The 14,391-nt window shown below is 41.7% G+C and overlaps 1 protein-coding gene across 3 annotated transcripts in view; it reads right to left on the bottom strand.

Moving 5' to 3' along the window:
- SFMBT1 (Scm like with four mbt domains 1) overlaps positions 1-14,391 on the bottom strand; it is a 77,148-nt gene that overhangs the window by 26,770 nt on the left and 35,987 nt on the right. For all 3 annotated transcript variants that reach the window (XM_081185142.1, XM_081185141.1, XM_081185143.1), the window contains exons 2-3: positions 10,896-11,048; positions 7,296-7,390 (exon numbers count right to left, since the gene is read on the bottom strand). In XM_081185142.1, coding sequence (XP_081041268.1) covers positions 7,296-7,390; positions 10,896-10,923 — 123 coding nt within the window. In that variant the 5' untranslated portion in view covers positions 10,924-11,048. The remainder of the gene's footprint in view (positions 1-7,295; positions 7,391-10,895; positions 11,049-14,391) is intronic.

Below are 14,391 nucleotides of genomic sequence, written 5' to 3'. Positions count from 1 at the left end.
CCTTTCTTCTGAGGACATCTATGTGGCAAACATGGTAGGAACAACCAACAGCAAGAGAAAGAAATACAAACAATTACAAGCACACTCAAAACAGGATTCACATCTTATTTGGTACAAATATTTGCGGCTGGAATATTTGTGGATTAGAAACAAGATACAGTACTTATTATAAACTTGTCACTCATGCTCAAACAGCACCCTCTTATGGCAGTCTGGTAGGATTGCAGTGGGATGAAGAGTGAAGGGAACGAATTTCGTTCTTTTTTATTTGTGAGGACATTCACTATGAAAAAAATAGTCGCAGGTGACCAGCTGTCTAGGAATGCAGGCATCCAAAATATAATCTGTAGATGTGACTGCAGCAATTATAATACTGATAGATTAATTAATTGGTAGATTTATAACTATTTAACTATTTATAACTATTTAAAAATAGTTAATTAAGCACACCTCTTTCCCCTGGCTTCTAATGGTTGCAAACTACAGACCAGAAGACATATGTGAATAAGACTAAAAATAACTTCCTGATTTAAAGTGTGGCGATTTAGACAATTGTGTGTGTAGCTATTTATCTATCTGCATATTACTTTATAGTGACCATGTTCACATGTAATTGTAAATGAAGAAATGTGCTTAATAAACCATATTGTGCCTAGTTACTCCCATTTCACTCCTCCCCTAGAGGGAAGAGGCTTAATTCTGCACCAGGAAGCTTAATTTTGCACCTGAGCTTAGGATCGTGGTGTCTTTCTCAACAAGCCATGACTGTTAATCCGACTTGTTGTTGCCGCCTTGCACATCAAGGCTTGCTAACTACAAACTACAATCCCAGGTTCAGATATTACACTAAGCACACACCCTCTCAGTTTGTCTGTCTGTTCATGCCAGGGGGGAGCAAAGCAGAAGCAATCAAGCTACATGCACCAGCACACAGCACATGCACAGTGGCTTATTAAACTAAACTTATTGGCTTACTGTTAAGCAAGTGGAAAAGCAAATTGATTAAGGGAAAAAAATATCTTCAGAATACAGCCCTAATAGAATTGCAACCCCAGTTGCATAGAACAGTGTTTCCCAACCGGTGTTCCCCGGCACACGAGTGTGCCGTGAGACACCGGCTGGTGTGCCGCGAGATGCCTGGAGGGAGGCGGGCGAGTCGGGCGGCGAGAGGCGGGGCGGGGGCGGCGAGGAGAGGCCGCGCCTCCTGCTGCTGCCTGGCGCTCCTCCTCGCAGCCGGCAGCGCTGCCTGGGCGCCTCCGCGCGACTCTGTCTCGCTGGGTTTGGTCTCCCAGCAGAGACGGGTCACACGCGCCCCTCCCTCCCTCCCTCAGCCTGCGCGGAGGGAGAGCCAGAGAGAGGCATCGCTCCTGCGCTCCGAGGCGGATTGAGCGCAGCTGAGAGGAGCTGCCGAGGGAAAAAACGTTCACTTTTGTGCGTCCCTCCCGGCGTGACGCTGCGCGCTGACGTCACGGGGCGGGGCTTTAATGGTGGTGTGCCGCGAGATTTTTTTTTAGTACACAGGTGTGCCGTTGCCCAAAAACGTTTGGGAAACACTGGCATAGAAGACTGCAAAGGTATTACGTTAAGCCTGCCACAGGTTAATTACAGGGCAAGTATAGTTTGCACAGGTTCACAAAAGGCATTGATTTAGCCACAAGAGGGCAACCTTAGTTCTGTAAGGATGAAGCAGAAAGGTGCCGGTATAGATACTGAATAATTTGTGAACATGGAGAAACAGTGTTCCAATTTGGCTTAAATCCTTGAAGCAGCAAAGGCTTTAAATCTGTAAAGCAACAGTTTAGCTGAGTAAAATTGCAAGTGATATCCCAGCTTGAACTCTGCCAACTTTAATTTTTTTTTTAAGACTCCCTTGGATAGTCTGCAGTTGTGATGGACTTTTAAACAACAAAACAAAAGAGCAACCCAGCCAGAAACTGAAGTCAGAAGCTACTTCAGCATACTTCCCAAGTGAAATATATTTAAATATTTACTACGAAAAGTTAAAAAAAGAGGGGGGGAGGAGCCATGCCAAGAACAAAGTTCTATATTGCTGGACAACTACAGCATATTTGCCTCTAGCTTTCTGCCCATTCTTCAACTCCCATCTTCCACAAGACTAAAGCCCTTTATTTATTAGTCTCTTCTGCAGGCCCTTCTTTCAGGGATGACATGGGGCCACACCCATTTCTAAAACTTCTTTGAGTTTCAACAGCTTCTTTAAAAAAGCCTTGTCCCTGGTACATGCTATGTCTGCTGAGACACACATGGATGTCTCAGCAACTCTACTGGGCTTACTGCAGACTATGATGAGGAATTTGTAAGGTATATGATAAACGTGCAGTGGTAACTTGGTTGTCGAACATAATCTGTTCCGGGAGTCTATTCAACTCCAGGAACAAAAGCCAAGGTGCAGCTTCCGATTGGCTGCAGGAGCTTCCTGCACTCAATTGGAAGCTGCATCAGATGCTCAGCTTCTGAAAAACTTCTGGGTGTGCAGTGCTTGGGAGACGATTTGCTTGGGAGCCAAGCTGTAAGACAACCAAGGTACCATTGTATGTGCCAACCAATATGGGGACTCTTTCATCCCAACAAGCTGCTTCCTTCTTCCACTACCCATTTTGAAACTGTCCAATCAAGAGCACCTAGAGAAGTAGGAACAAACCAAGCGCTGTCCCAAAATCCAGCACTTTGCTCAAACACTTTTGCCGCCTATAATTTCCAAAAGCTACAATAAAAAACATCTGATAAATTTTATAGCAGTCAAACCAACTTAGGTGGGTTGAAACGACTGTGGACAATGAAGCTTTGCAAGTTCACTAAAGGAAAACAGTGGCATACTAGATGAGGATGGACTAAAGTCACAAAGGCGTGAACTAGCTTTTTAAAATTTTATTTGAGAATACAATCCATTAGAACAATAATAAAATTACTAAGTAACAGTTAATAACAGCAGCAATCAGGTTTCCCTCCAAATACCTCCTTAAAGGTAAAGGGACCCCTGACCATTAGGTGCAGTCATGGCCGACTCTGGGGTTGCGGCGCTCATCTCGCTTTATTGGCCGAGGGAGCTGGCGTACAGCTTCCAGGTCATGTGGCCAGCATGACTAAGCCGCTTCTGGCGAACCAGAGCAGCACACAGAAACGCTGTTTATCTTCCCGCCGGAGCGGTACCAATTTATCTATTTGCCCTTTGACGTGCTTTTGAACTGCTAGGTTGGCAGGAGCAGGGACTGAGCAACGGGAGCTCACCCCGTCGCGGGGATTCGAACCGCCAACCTTCTGATCGGCAAGTCCTAGGCTTTGTGGTTTAACCCACAGTGCCACCTGCGTCCCAAATACCTCCTTAGAAAACGTTTAATTAAAAAAAATACACTTTTATGTTATAAAATCAAAATAGCAGCAAGAATATTTTACTAGGGAATACAGAAAACAGAGGAGAAACGAAGGAATATATATATAAAGATATATTTTAAATGAAAGAAATATATATATATAGTTTTTACAATTATTTTTGGAAGGGGGTCCTTTAAGAGTATCTGACCAGTTTCTTCAGTATTATTTCTAAAGAGAAAGTGTTGACTATTATTTCATTATCTACTTTCCTCAGCGCACCTGGATCAAGTGGATGTTAACAAATTTCCTTGAATCAAGAGCTACCCGATTCACATGTCACAGATACAGGCTGCTGGTGGAGCCTGCCCGATTTTTGTACATTTGTAGGGAAAAATAAAACCATGCTGTTTGACCATAAATGCCTCATGCCTACTTCATTTATAAGCCTTAGTTTATGAGTTAGCTTTTCCAATATTGCTATACAGTATGTCACACTTGATAATAATACAAAGGTAAAGGGACCCCTGACCATTAGGTCCATTCGCGGCTGACTCTGGGGTTGTGGCACTCATCTCACTTTATTGGCCGAGGGAGCTAGCGTACAGCTTCCAGGTCATGTGGCCAGCATGACTAAGCCGCTTCTGGCGAACCAGAGCAGCGCAAGGAAACGCCGTTTACCTTCCCGCCGGAGCGGTACCTATTTATCTACTTGCACTTTGATGTGCTTTCAAACTGCTAGGTTGGCAGAAGCACAGAACCGAGAAACGGGAGCTCACGCAGTTGCGGGGATTCGAACCGCCGACTTTCTGATTGGCAAGTCCTAGGCTCTGTGGTTTAACCCACAGCGCCACTCGCATCCCACATTTTATAATACCATGTGTCTAATGTGGCTCCCAATAACTCTTTCTAAGTCCTGGCTATAATTGCCCAGCTGAAGTGAGCAAATTGCTTATTAGGTCCTTATTAATTAAACCCAAGTTATGTTCCATACAGACGTTTAGGAAGGCAAACTGAGGTGTTATTCGAAGATTAGTATCCCTACCCCCCAGAAAACTACGTTCCAGAAATCCTTAATTTTCTTACAGTCCCACCACATAGGGAAATAAGTTCCAGTTCAGGTGCAGTCCCTCCAGCATTTATCTTCCATTTATTCTGTGCTAATACTGATTTGAAGGGTGATTTTATCCAGATGTCTCTCCAAGCCTAATTATTTGTTTGTATTTTAAAATCCTGTTCTCAGGCATCCTTTAAACCCTGTGTTATACATGTATCAATATTTATTAGAAGATATCCGGCACCTTCCTTAATAACTGTTCCCAAGCAGTTACCTGTCTGGTTGCAGCTGCTTTTACAGCTGCTTTCGCTATGAATGATGAAATTTCATTCAAAATAACCATTTGTGGTTTCTTGCAGAATGGTCACTACCAATTTCTTTGGTCAATGGAGTTTTTATAAAAATTGCACATTCCACAAAACTTTTCCACTTCCCAATCATTACTATACCATAAATATATCTTTATTATTAAAAGGAAGTGGTAAATCATGGGGATCATAGGGGAATATGCTGGCATTAATACTGTCACCTTACTCTACTAGATTTTAAAAACTGTTGATATAAATCTGCTTTTAATACACTGTATGTTCCTAAGTTTAGTTTTTGAAAATGGATGAACCTTTAAGGGAATTCTGTCTATCTCATACTGTTCTCAGTACACCCACTGTTTAGTGTTATCATCACTGATGTACAGGACCAGATGTTTAAACTGATGTGTCTCATAATACAGGGGAATATTCGGGATTATACATTCACCATGCAAGGACTGCTTATATAACAATGGTCTTTTAAGCCAGGGTTTCTTATATTGAAATATATAGTATTTTAATTTTCTCTGCCATAGGCAGAGCTGTTCCAGAATGATCCAAATGGGTAGGTATTGAATCAGATATGTCACCATCATTTCATAGCTTTTAGCTATGAGTCTATCCATCAATAAAAGTTTCTTCTGGCTAACACTCTATTTTGTAATTTTATACCAAATAGGGCCAAAATTTTGAAAAAAGAGGTTTATTAATATTTGTTATTAATTCTTAATATTTATTATTTTATTTTTTTATTTATTTATTAGTGTATTTTAGATGTTAAAATTTCTAAAATTATGATGGCATATGGGGATATTTAATTATTTAAAAACAAATGTTTTGGTGCTTCAGCTCAATGAAAACTCAAACTCTGATTTCTTAGAATTTACTCAAGTCCTGCCACCATTTTAAATGCTTCTAATTCAGCGAGCAATGGTTACACGGCTTCTAGCGGTATCTCTGTGGTTATATCAATGTAATCAGTGTATAGTAAAATATATATATCAATGTCCCTTACCCTGCACTGCATTTAAATGTTTGGATGACCTTGTACTTTTATTGCCACAGATCACTTCCTGGTGGCGAGCAAAATCCTTCTCCAGCCAAAGAGGGCCCACAAAGCAGAAAGGGTGGCCTCAAATAAACACTGCCAGAACAGCCATACCTAAACTTTGTGAATAGTTCTCTGATTCCGTTGAACACGCTCTACTGAACTGCCCCAGTGTCGAAGCAAGGTGGAACCACATCAAAGAGGCAAGCTATAACATGGCTATGCCTTCTTTTGACAAAAGAGAGCAGCAGATCGCCAACTGGTTTGAAGCCAGCATTAAGGATTTAGAATAGAACCATGTCTCCAGCAACAAGTCACTGTTCAGGGTGTCACTGAAAAAGTGATGCAGGTGGGGAACTAAAATACCTTTAAACTTTTTGTAAAATAACCCTGTACCTGGAGACTTGTTGAGCTGCCTAATATAGCTTCTACAGTCAAACCTCGGATCCCGAACGCTTCCGTTTTGGAACGTTTCAGCTCCCGAACGCCAAAAACCCGGAAGTAAATGCTCCAGTTTTCGAATGTTTTTCAGAAGCTGAATGTCTGACGCAGCTTCTGCTTGGGTGCCGGAAACTCCTGAAACCAATCGGAAGCTGTGCCTCGGTTGTCGAACGTTTCAGAAGCCGAACGAGCTTCCGGAACGGATTACGTTCCACAACTGAGGTTTGACTGTACGACCTCAACCACTGTTATTTGCACATATAAGGAGCTACCAGTTATTCCAGCAGAGAAAGTGGCACAGAATGACTAACGCTGGATACAACCTGTTGCCCGTATAGGGCATTTGTACCAACTACAAGAGATCTTATTCCGCACCAAATCACAGAAGGACAAAGAATCAATGGCCACTCTCTTGGAAAGTACAGTGGTACCTCGGGTTAAGTACTTAATTTGTTCCGGAGGTCCGTTCTTAACCTGAAACTGTTCTTAACCTGAAGCACCACTTTAGCTAATGGGGCCTCCTGCTGCCCCTGCGCCGCCAAAGCACGATTTCTGTTCTCATCCTGAAGCAAAGTTCTTAACCTGAAGCACTATTTCTGGGTTAGGGGAGTCTGGAACCTGAAGCGTATGTAACCCGAGATACCACTGTATGAACATTAGCCATTATTTGGATTGATCTCTAGCACCAACTGAAACACAAGGGCTGTCTTGTAAGGCATAGGACAGAATCTCCCCACCAGTGGCGTAGCGTGGGGGGTGCAGGGGGGCCCGGCCGCACCGGGCGCAATATCTGAGGGTTAGGGTTAGGGGGCGCAAATCCACGGGTTAGGGGGCGCAAATCCACAGGTTAGGGGGCGCAAATTACTTGCCTTGCCCCGGGTGCTGACAACCCACGCTACGCCACTGCTCCCCACTAATGCCATATCCCCCTAATGGGACTTGTGAAGACATTTCAGAAGGCCAAATATAGGAGCAAAAAACCTAAACAGCTGCATTTTGATTCCTCAAGCATACGAAACCAAAAGAGCTTCTTCACATTATGGCTCTCTGGGGATTAGAGCTCAAATAATGCATAAAAAAGAGAGGAGAGGCTGACCAGATGCTCACTTACGTGTTTAAATGAGCCATGAGGTGCTGCTGTTGCTCCTGTATCTTCCAAATACTCCTCCCAATTGAATTCTGCTTCTTCCACACCTGATCCTGCATCTGTATTAAGCCAGAAAAAAAAACACACAGTAGCTTTTAGGAGAAACACCGGTTTGCTACTTTAAACTCCTTACTTGTGAAGGGGTTGCTTTGGAAATACACTAAATGAGTGTATTAAAAAGCCAGATGGACACCTTGTTTGTTAATACAGGTTTAGGGAACCTAATAAAACTATGCAAATATTCTGATGTATAATGCAACCAGCGATAAGGATTGTCAACAAATTCCAGAATACTGGGAGTGGGAGACTACTTAAGATTGTACAAAGTACAGTGAGAAATTTGACGCTATAGATGCCACCTGTCCTGATCCAAGCCACTTATGTTAGCAGCTGGTGTGAATTACTGAAGTCCCCATGTTGATTTGGTGTCCTTGACACCCAAGATGTACTGAGGGTACTTCGGTAAGAAAAACCACTTGAAGAGGTACAACACGTATCAAAAGTAATTGGAATTCTGTGAAAAATAGGAACTATCTGCATGTTAAATTGGCCGAAAGCTCAGCCAAAAACACGGAACAGCAATCAAGAAAATGGCAGGAGGGGAAAAAGAACATTACAGTAAAAGCTTAGGTGGTGGTCACTAAGCAACTTGCAAATACATGAGGAAAGGGCAGCGGCTCCTTCACAAACACATTTGATTTGTGACTTATGTCTGTAAGTAGTACACCCTTGATTTAATATGTGACAGGATCAATCCTTAAACAGATATATAGCTCATGAGGCCTGGCTGGGCTCTCTTTCCTTAACAGCTATATGTAACACTCTCCACTCCAAAAGTAATGCCTCACGGATGAGTAGATGGGCTTCATTAGCTAAGCTCAGACTGACTATACAGTTGGTGTCAGATTTTGCAGTTACCATTTCAATTTGTGTAGCTAGTTTGCTCTCACCAAAGAATAACTTCTGTCATGATTTTAAATGCACATAGACACCTTATATACAGCAGGTCAGGTGTGTGCTGAGGTGTCTATATGGGAAAGATGGGTGGTACCAGTATTTTACAGCACAATCTTACAGCCCCACCCGCGCCCAGTAACAAAACTCAATTAAAAAAAAAATACATTTAGTTATATGAAATCAGATCTGAATTTGAGAGATCATAAATTCCTGCTTTTGCTTATTCCTTTTGTTTTTGAGCCAACACACTAGTCCCCAATCAGTATTACACTAACATTCTGGATACCTGAATTGATTTCTATGGGGCGCCAATCACTTCCCCATTAGGGAAGACCAACATAAAAGGCTTAAAAACAAGCCAAGAAGCTCCTTCTCTAAACAGAGGGAGTTTCGCTCTAGACTTCTCTTTGCATAACTGGCTAGAGCTGCTTTCCTAAATATCAATTACTGCTATGACTTCATTCATTGGTTATCAACACTGAGAAGACAGGAGTAGGCCAGCTTTTCACAAACAAATGAGACTGTATGTTTTGCTTCACCTCCATAAATGCTAGAAACATTTTGTTTAATGGAATCTGAGAGTCATGGCTCATGTGGGTGGCAACTGCTCCCCCACAGACACCTATAGGGACCAGGTGGGCCTATGAGCATTCTCTAACATTACCCTACACTGTGTGACTTCTCCTGCCCCTTTGAGCAACTTGTGCTCATAAAATAGTGACTATTTTATGTATAAGTGGGTCCTGCCTGGAGGTGTGCCTGAAGATTGGCAGGAGAGGTGTTGTAGCTGTGCCACTGAGGTGGATGGAAGGGGGGGCCTTGGGAGTCACATTGTATGCCGCGTATGAGCATGCAGAGGGTGTACCCCCATTGTTGAGAGTTCATGCTCTGCTTCTGGATGGGTAGCATGTTGGCATCATTGTCAGCATAGGCACTGATGGGTGGGCTACGGCGGCATTTCTCGCTTTTATGCTTTTTTGTACTTTCTTATTGTGCGTCTCCCCCCTCTCCTCCTGGGCTGAGCATACACTGGAAACTGCACAGCTGATGTAGCAGTAGCGTATCTCCTGTCCTGACATAATGAGAGTATAGGATTGCTCTGTTAGTACATAACCAGCTTCACATATAATTCCTTTGTGTAGCCTGAAGTCTCCTTAATTGCATCTTATGTAACTGAAAAATATGCATACTTGTCAGAGAAGAATTTCAGGAAACTCTCTGTCAAGTTTGCAAATTCAAAGGCATGTTGTAGTAAGAAATTAAGCTGCATGTTATTATTTATAATACCTGGGCAGTAAACACTGGGTTGGGCTGGTTATGAAATGCAGAACAGCAATAGTACTGCCAATGCCGTACTCAATTCTTTAAGGACTAACTCTTCCTCTCACAGGAAGTGAAGTGGGTAGGGAAAAAGCCAAATTTGAACATTAATGAAAGATTCTAACACTTCCAAGTCTCTATTTATGGCAGATTGCATCACCCACATTCAATATACTGCATGCAATGTTACTCGCTTTGTCAGCATATTTATTCCTTGAAAGAGAAAAGGCCACACACTCTCAAAATGTACAGCTCACATCATTTGAGGCCACAGAATATGAAACCACAATAAGCATTAGCAAAGTTCCACATTCTGTACTTACGTGTGGTTTGTGATTATATCAAGAAGAATCACACAATTCAAGCTCTTATGTGAGAGAGCTCATCACCTATGCTCCATCTAAACAAGTTCTGTGAAGTGGGCATAAACTTTAAGAATAATTTCTGCAAATTCAAAGAAGCGATAGCTGTAAACTCTATACTTGTTTAAAATGCGGCAGCAGGAGGATAGAAATGAAAACGAAAACACACTGGCTGGGTTTAGACATGATAGAACAATGAGTTGTGGTTTATGCACAAGCCTTGGGCTTGTGTGCCCATCCCCTCCCTGTTCCGCTCTAGCGTGAGGAGATAAGCTTTTGCTTCCACCTGCAGAAACACAAATTATCTCTAAACCCTAAACTCTGGTTTATCACAACTATGGTTAGTTGAGACAAGCCAGCTTTGCAACCCATGGTTAGAAGATGGCTTGCTTCAAATACCTATAATTAAGATGAACCACAATTGTTTGGCTTCTGACTCAATGATAAACTGGCTAGTCTACATCAGAATCAAAGCTTCCAAACTCACCCTCCAAGTCATCGTGGAGGAAAAGAGGTGAAGGAAGAAGTATGTGAGCCCAGAGGGAGGCTGGGCTCATTCTTTTAATGATAAGCCTTTATTATGCTGTACCAAAATGTGGCCATATAGTCACAGCAAGCCAGAGGTGAGGCACAAGGAAACTCTGCATGAGATGAGAAGCTGTTTAGATCAGCTGCTGCTGAAAGATGTTTTTGAGAGCTACAGGCACATTGCAATGTTAACACAAGTGCAGAACACACATAACTGAAGAGGAACTTCAGCAATGGTCTTCATAGCCCCTGCCTTTGAACTTTAAAGCAACTTTACCCATGGCTTATCTTTTTAATCATCTGTGTCGCAAGTATGCAAAACAAGGTTAATTTGTCCAGAATAGATTTACAACTGAGAAGATACCTGTTGGAACCCCAGGTGCCATAATTGCAGTACCTGTCTCATGCTGCTGTTCTCCATTCATCTCCACAGCAATCTGGCAATAATCCTTGGGAGCAGGAAGTAGAGAAAGCCAACCAGTCACTGCCTTGATCTCATCTGCTCTCAGTGTCTTCGCTTCTACAGGCTTCCAAGATGATCAGACAAACACTGCAGAGGAAAAAATTTAAACGTGTTTTTGTTTGTTTATAACTCCGGAACAACTAAACGTCTCCTTCTTACATTTGTGGAATAAGAACACATTTTAGGGGAAAAACAGAGGCCACATCTATTCCACCTCCAAAAGGCCTCCAATTTTAAATACAATGTAGAATTATCTTTATAGACATGCTGTGATATATTGCCCATGCCTGAAAATGGCAAAAAAGCAGGGTTAAAACAAGTTGATTATTGCTGTGAACAGGAATCATTTCCCTTACATACATCTTTCTCTTGCCTACTGTACATAAATAACATCTCACATCTATTCTGAATTTTCATGTGCCACTAGAGTTCTGACTAGATTGTATAAAGCAGTTTTATTATAGACAGAACTCAAGTGGTGGTACAAATAAAGTGCTTTTTACGTGAGTAACATCCACTGTATCTTTAATATCTGTCAAATTTTTGTTTGAGGAAATCCGAAAATAATTCTAATGCCTTTGATATAGAGAAATGGCTTTAATTTGCTCTGTAAAACAGCATGTATATTTTCAGCAATATACAAGTAGTGTGGTTATTAGCAATAAAGAATACTTTGCCAATGATACTTTCCTGGCAATAAGGCCTTTTGCAAAACTGTGTGCATTTCTCTTAGCAGAGAAATGCCTGAACTGCTCAGTTAGCCCTTTTCAGAGAGAGAGAGAGAGAGAGAGAGAGAGACCTCTCTTTTTAGACAGGTCTTCTGAGTTGTAGAATCCTGCAAATTGTTTTTTGTTGCTGAATTCTTCATGAAATTCATATTGTGCTAATAGCTAAGCTTGAAAAGCAGACAACAAACCCATAAAATTAATACATATTTAAAGAGCCAAAATATCTTAACCCAATGAAATTATAGTTTCAACACCTGGAACAGAAATACTCAACTTGCTTTTATTCTGCTCTTTTAATTATGCATTCAATGCCCATCATAACAAAAATATAAGATATAGAAATCTGGAATGCTATGACAGGTACAACATCATATTAATCTCTGCTACTCTCAAATTATCCTTCAAGATCCTATTAAGCGGGATTGCCTCCAAACGACTCTTAAGCACCACCTGCTTTTGGAGTTCCCTGATAACATCAAGGAACACTGGACCAAGCTAAAACATCCATTACTGCAGCCTGTGAACAAACTATTGGATACCAAACCAAAAAACACCAGGACTGGTTTGATGAGAATGACAGTGAGATTGAACGCATTATTGACAAGAAAAGGAAGGCCTTTCAGATCTGGCAAAGAGACAGAAACTGTGCCACTAAGAAAAAAACAAACCATGCCTACACTAAGGCTGAGGTTCAAAGAAGAACCAGAGGACTAAAGAACTCCCAGTGGATAAAAAAGTTCGAGAGAACCAGCACTTAGCCGACACTCATGATGCAGAGTTTCTTTAAAGCCACAAAGACCATCTATGGGCCAATAAATCATAGCATATGCCCCCTACGCTCAACAGACGGTACCGCACTTCAAAAAGATAAAGAAGCTATTGCACTGCGTTGGAAAGAACATTACCAGCATCTCCTTAACTGCAACTCCCCCATAGCTGCCGAGGTCTTCTCACAAATCCCACAAAAACAAATTAGAGATGAGCTTGCAGTATCTTCAAATCTGGGAGAGTTGTGTACAGCTATTAACCAAATGAAAAACAACAAAGCCTGTAGACCTGATGGGATACCTGCTGAAGTCTTCAAAGTGGGCAGAATTGAACTTACACAACAACCACACAATCTCATCAAAAAAATCTGGGAGAGACAGGAGATCCCAGCAGACTTTAGGGATGCCAAGATTATGAATCTCTTTTTAAATACGTGATAGAATGGATTGCAGAAACTATTGAGGCATCTCTTTATTAGCTGCAGCCGGCAAAATTCTTGCAAGGATCTTAGCAAACCATCTCCTAACTATATCTGAGGCTACCCTTCCTGAATCCCAAAATGATTTTTGAACTTCTAGGGGACAGTGGACATGATTTTCACTTCTCAACAGCTTCAGGAAAAATGCAGAGAGCAAAACCAACACCTGTATATGGCGCTTATTGACCTAAGGCCTTCAAAACTGTAAATTGTACTGCTCTGTGGACTGTCCTTCTGAAAATTGGCTGCCCAGATAAATTAGTGAACATCCTTCGGTTCCTCCACGATAATATGATAGCAACAATCGCGGGTAACAGTGGCTCCCGATGTGAACCATTCACAGTAGAATCAGGTGTTAAACAGGGATGTCTTATCACCCCAACTCTATTTATTATTTTCATTGCCATGATCCTACACATTGTCAAAGGAAATCATATATCAAACAGATGGAAAGCTCTTTAACTTGAGTAAGTTGAAAGCAAAGAGTAAGGGTACCACAGCTTTCGTCACAGAGCTTCAATATGCTGATGACAACATAGTGTGTGCACACTGAAGAGGATAACCTCCAAACCATCCTAAATATCTTCGCAGAAGCTTATGGAAGGCTCGACATCCAAAAGACTAAAGCACTGCACCAACAAGCATGTTATTTTAAAGCAGGGGATCTCCAGATGTGGCAGATAGGTGTGTGAGTCCTACAATCTATGGAGAGTCACAAGTTCCTTGCACCCAGGTTCTAAAATGCATTATATAAGGGATTTTATTTTATTTTATTTTATTTATTTGTTGAAACAGACTCCTTTGGGAGGTTGTGGACTCTCCTTCACTGAAGCAGAGGTTGGACAGCCATCTGTCATGGATGCTTTAGCTGAGATTCCTGCATCGCAGGGGCTTGGACTAGATGACCCTCGGGTCCCTTCCAACCTAAGTTCCTCTGATTTATAATCCATACTTTCATAAAAGCTACTGCTTTCAGTTTTGGTTTCCATTAAGTAGTTTTTCTGCTGCTGGATTCTTTCTACTGCTCTTTGTATTGTTTGTTAATTTGGTTTTATATTGCTTTATTGCAATTCATTTTATGACTGTTGTTAGCTGCCTACAGATTCCAGAAGAGCAGAATACAAATTTGGATATGGTATTCAGAACCCTGAAGCAAGTAAAGCCTGGAAGCACTGGCTAAAGAAAAGGCATGGCACAAGAAGTGGTTTCTGTTTTCTTATCAAATAGAGCCAACATTAAAAATTGTTTATACAGTATAGAGCAGGCATAAGCAAACTCCGGCCCTCCAGATGTTTTGAGACTACAGTTCCCATCATCCCTGACCACTGGTCCTGTTAGCTAGGGATGATGGGAGTTGTAGTCCCAAAACAGCTGGAGGGCTGGAGTTTGCCTATGCTTGATATAGACTTCCCAAAATTTACTCCCTAATTGTGCCTAATTTGGTCTCAACTCAGCC

The sequence above is a fragment of the Podarcis bocagei genome (assembly GCF_964188305.1).
Source record: "Podarcis bocagei genome assembly, chromosome: 2".
NCBI lineage: Eukaryota > Metazoa > Chordata > Lepidosauria > Squamata > Lacertidae > Podarcis > Podarcis bocagei.
This window is presented reverse-complemented; position numbering and strand designations above follow the sequence as displayed.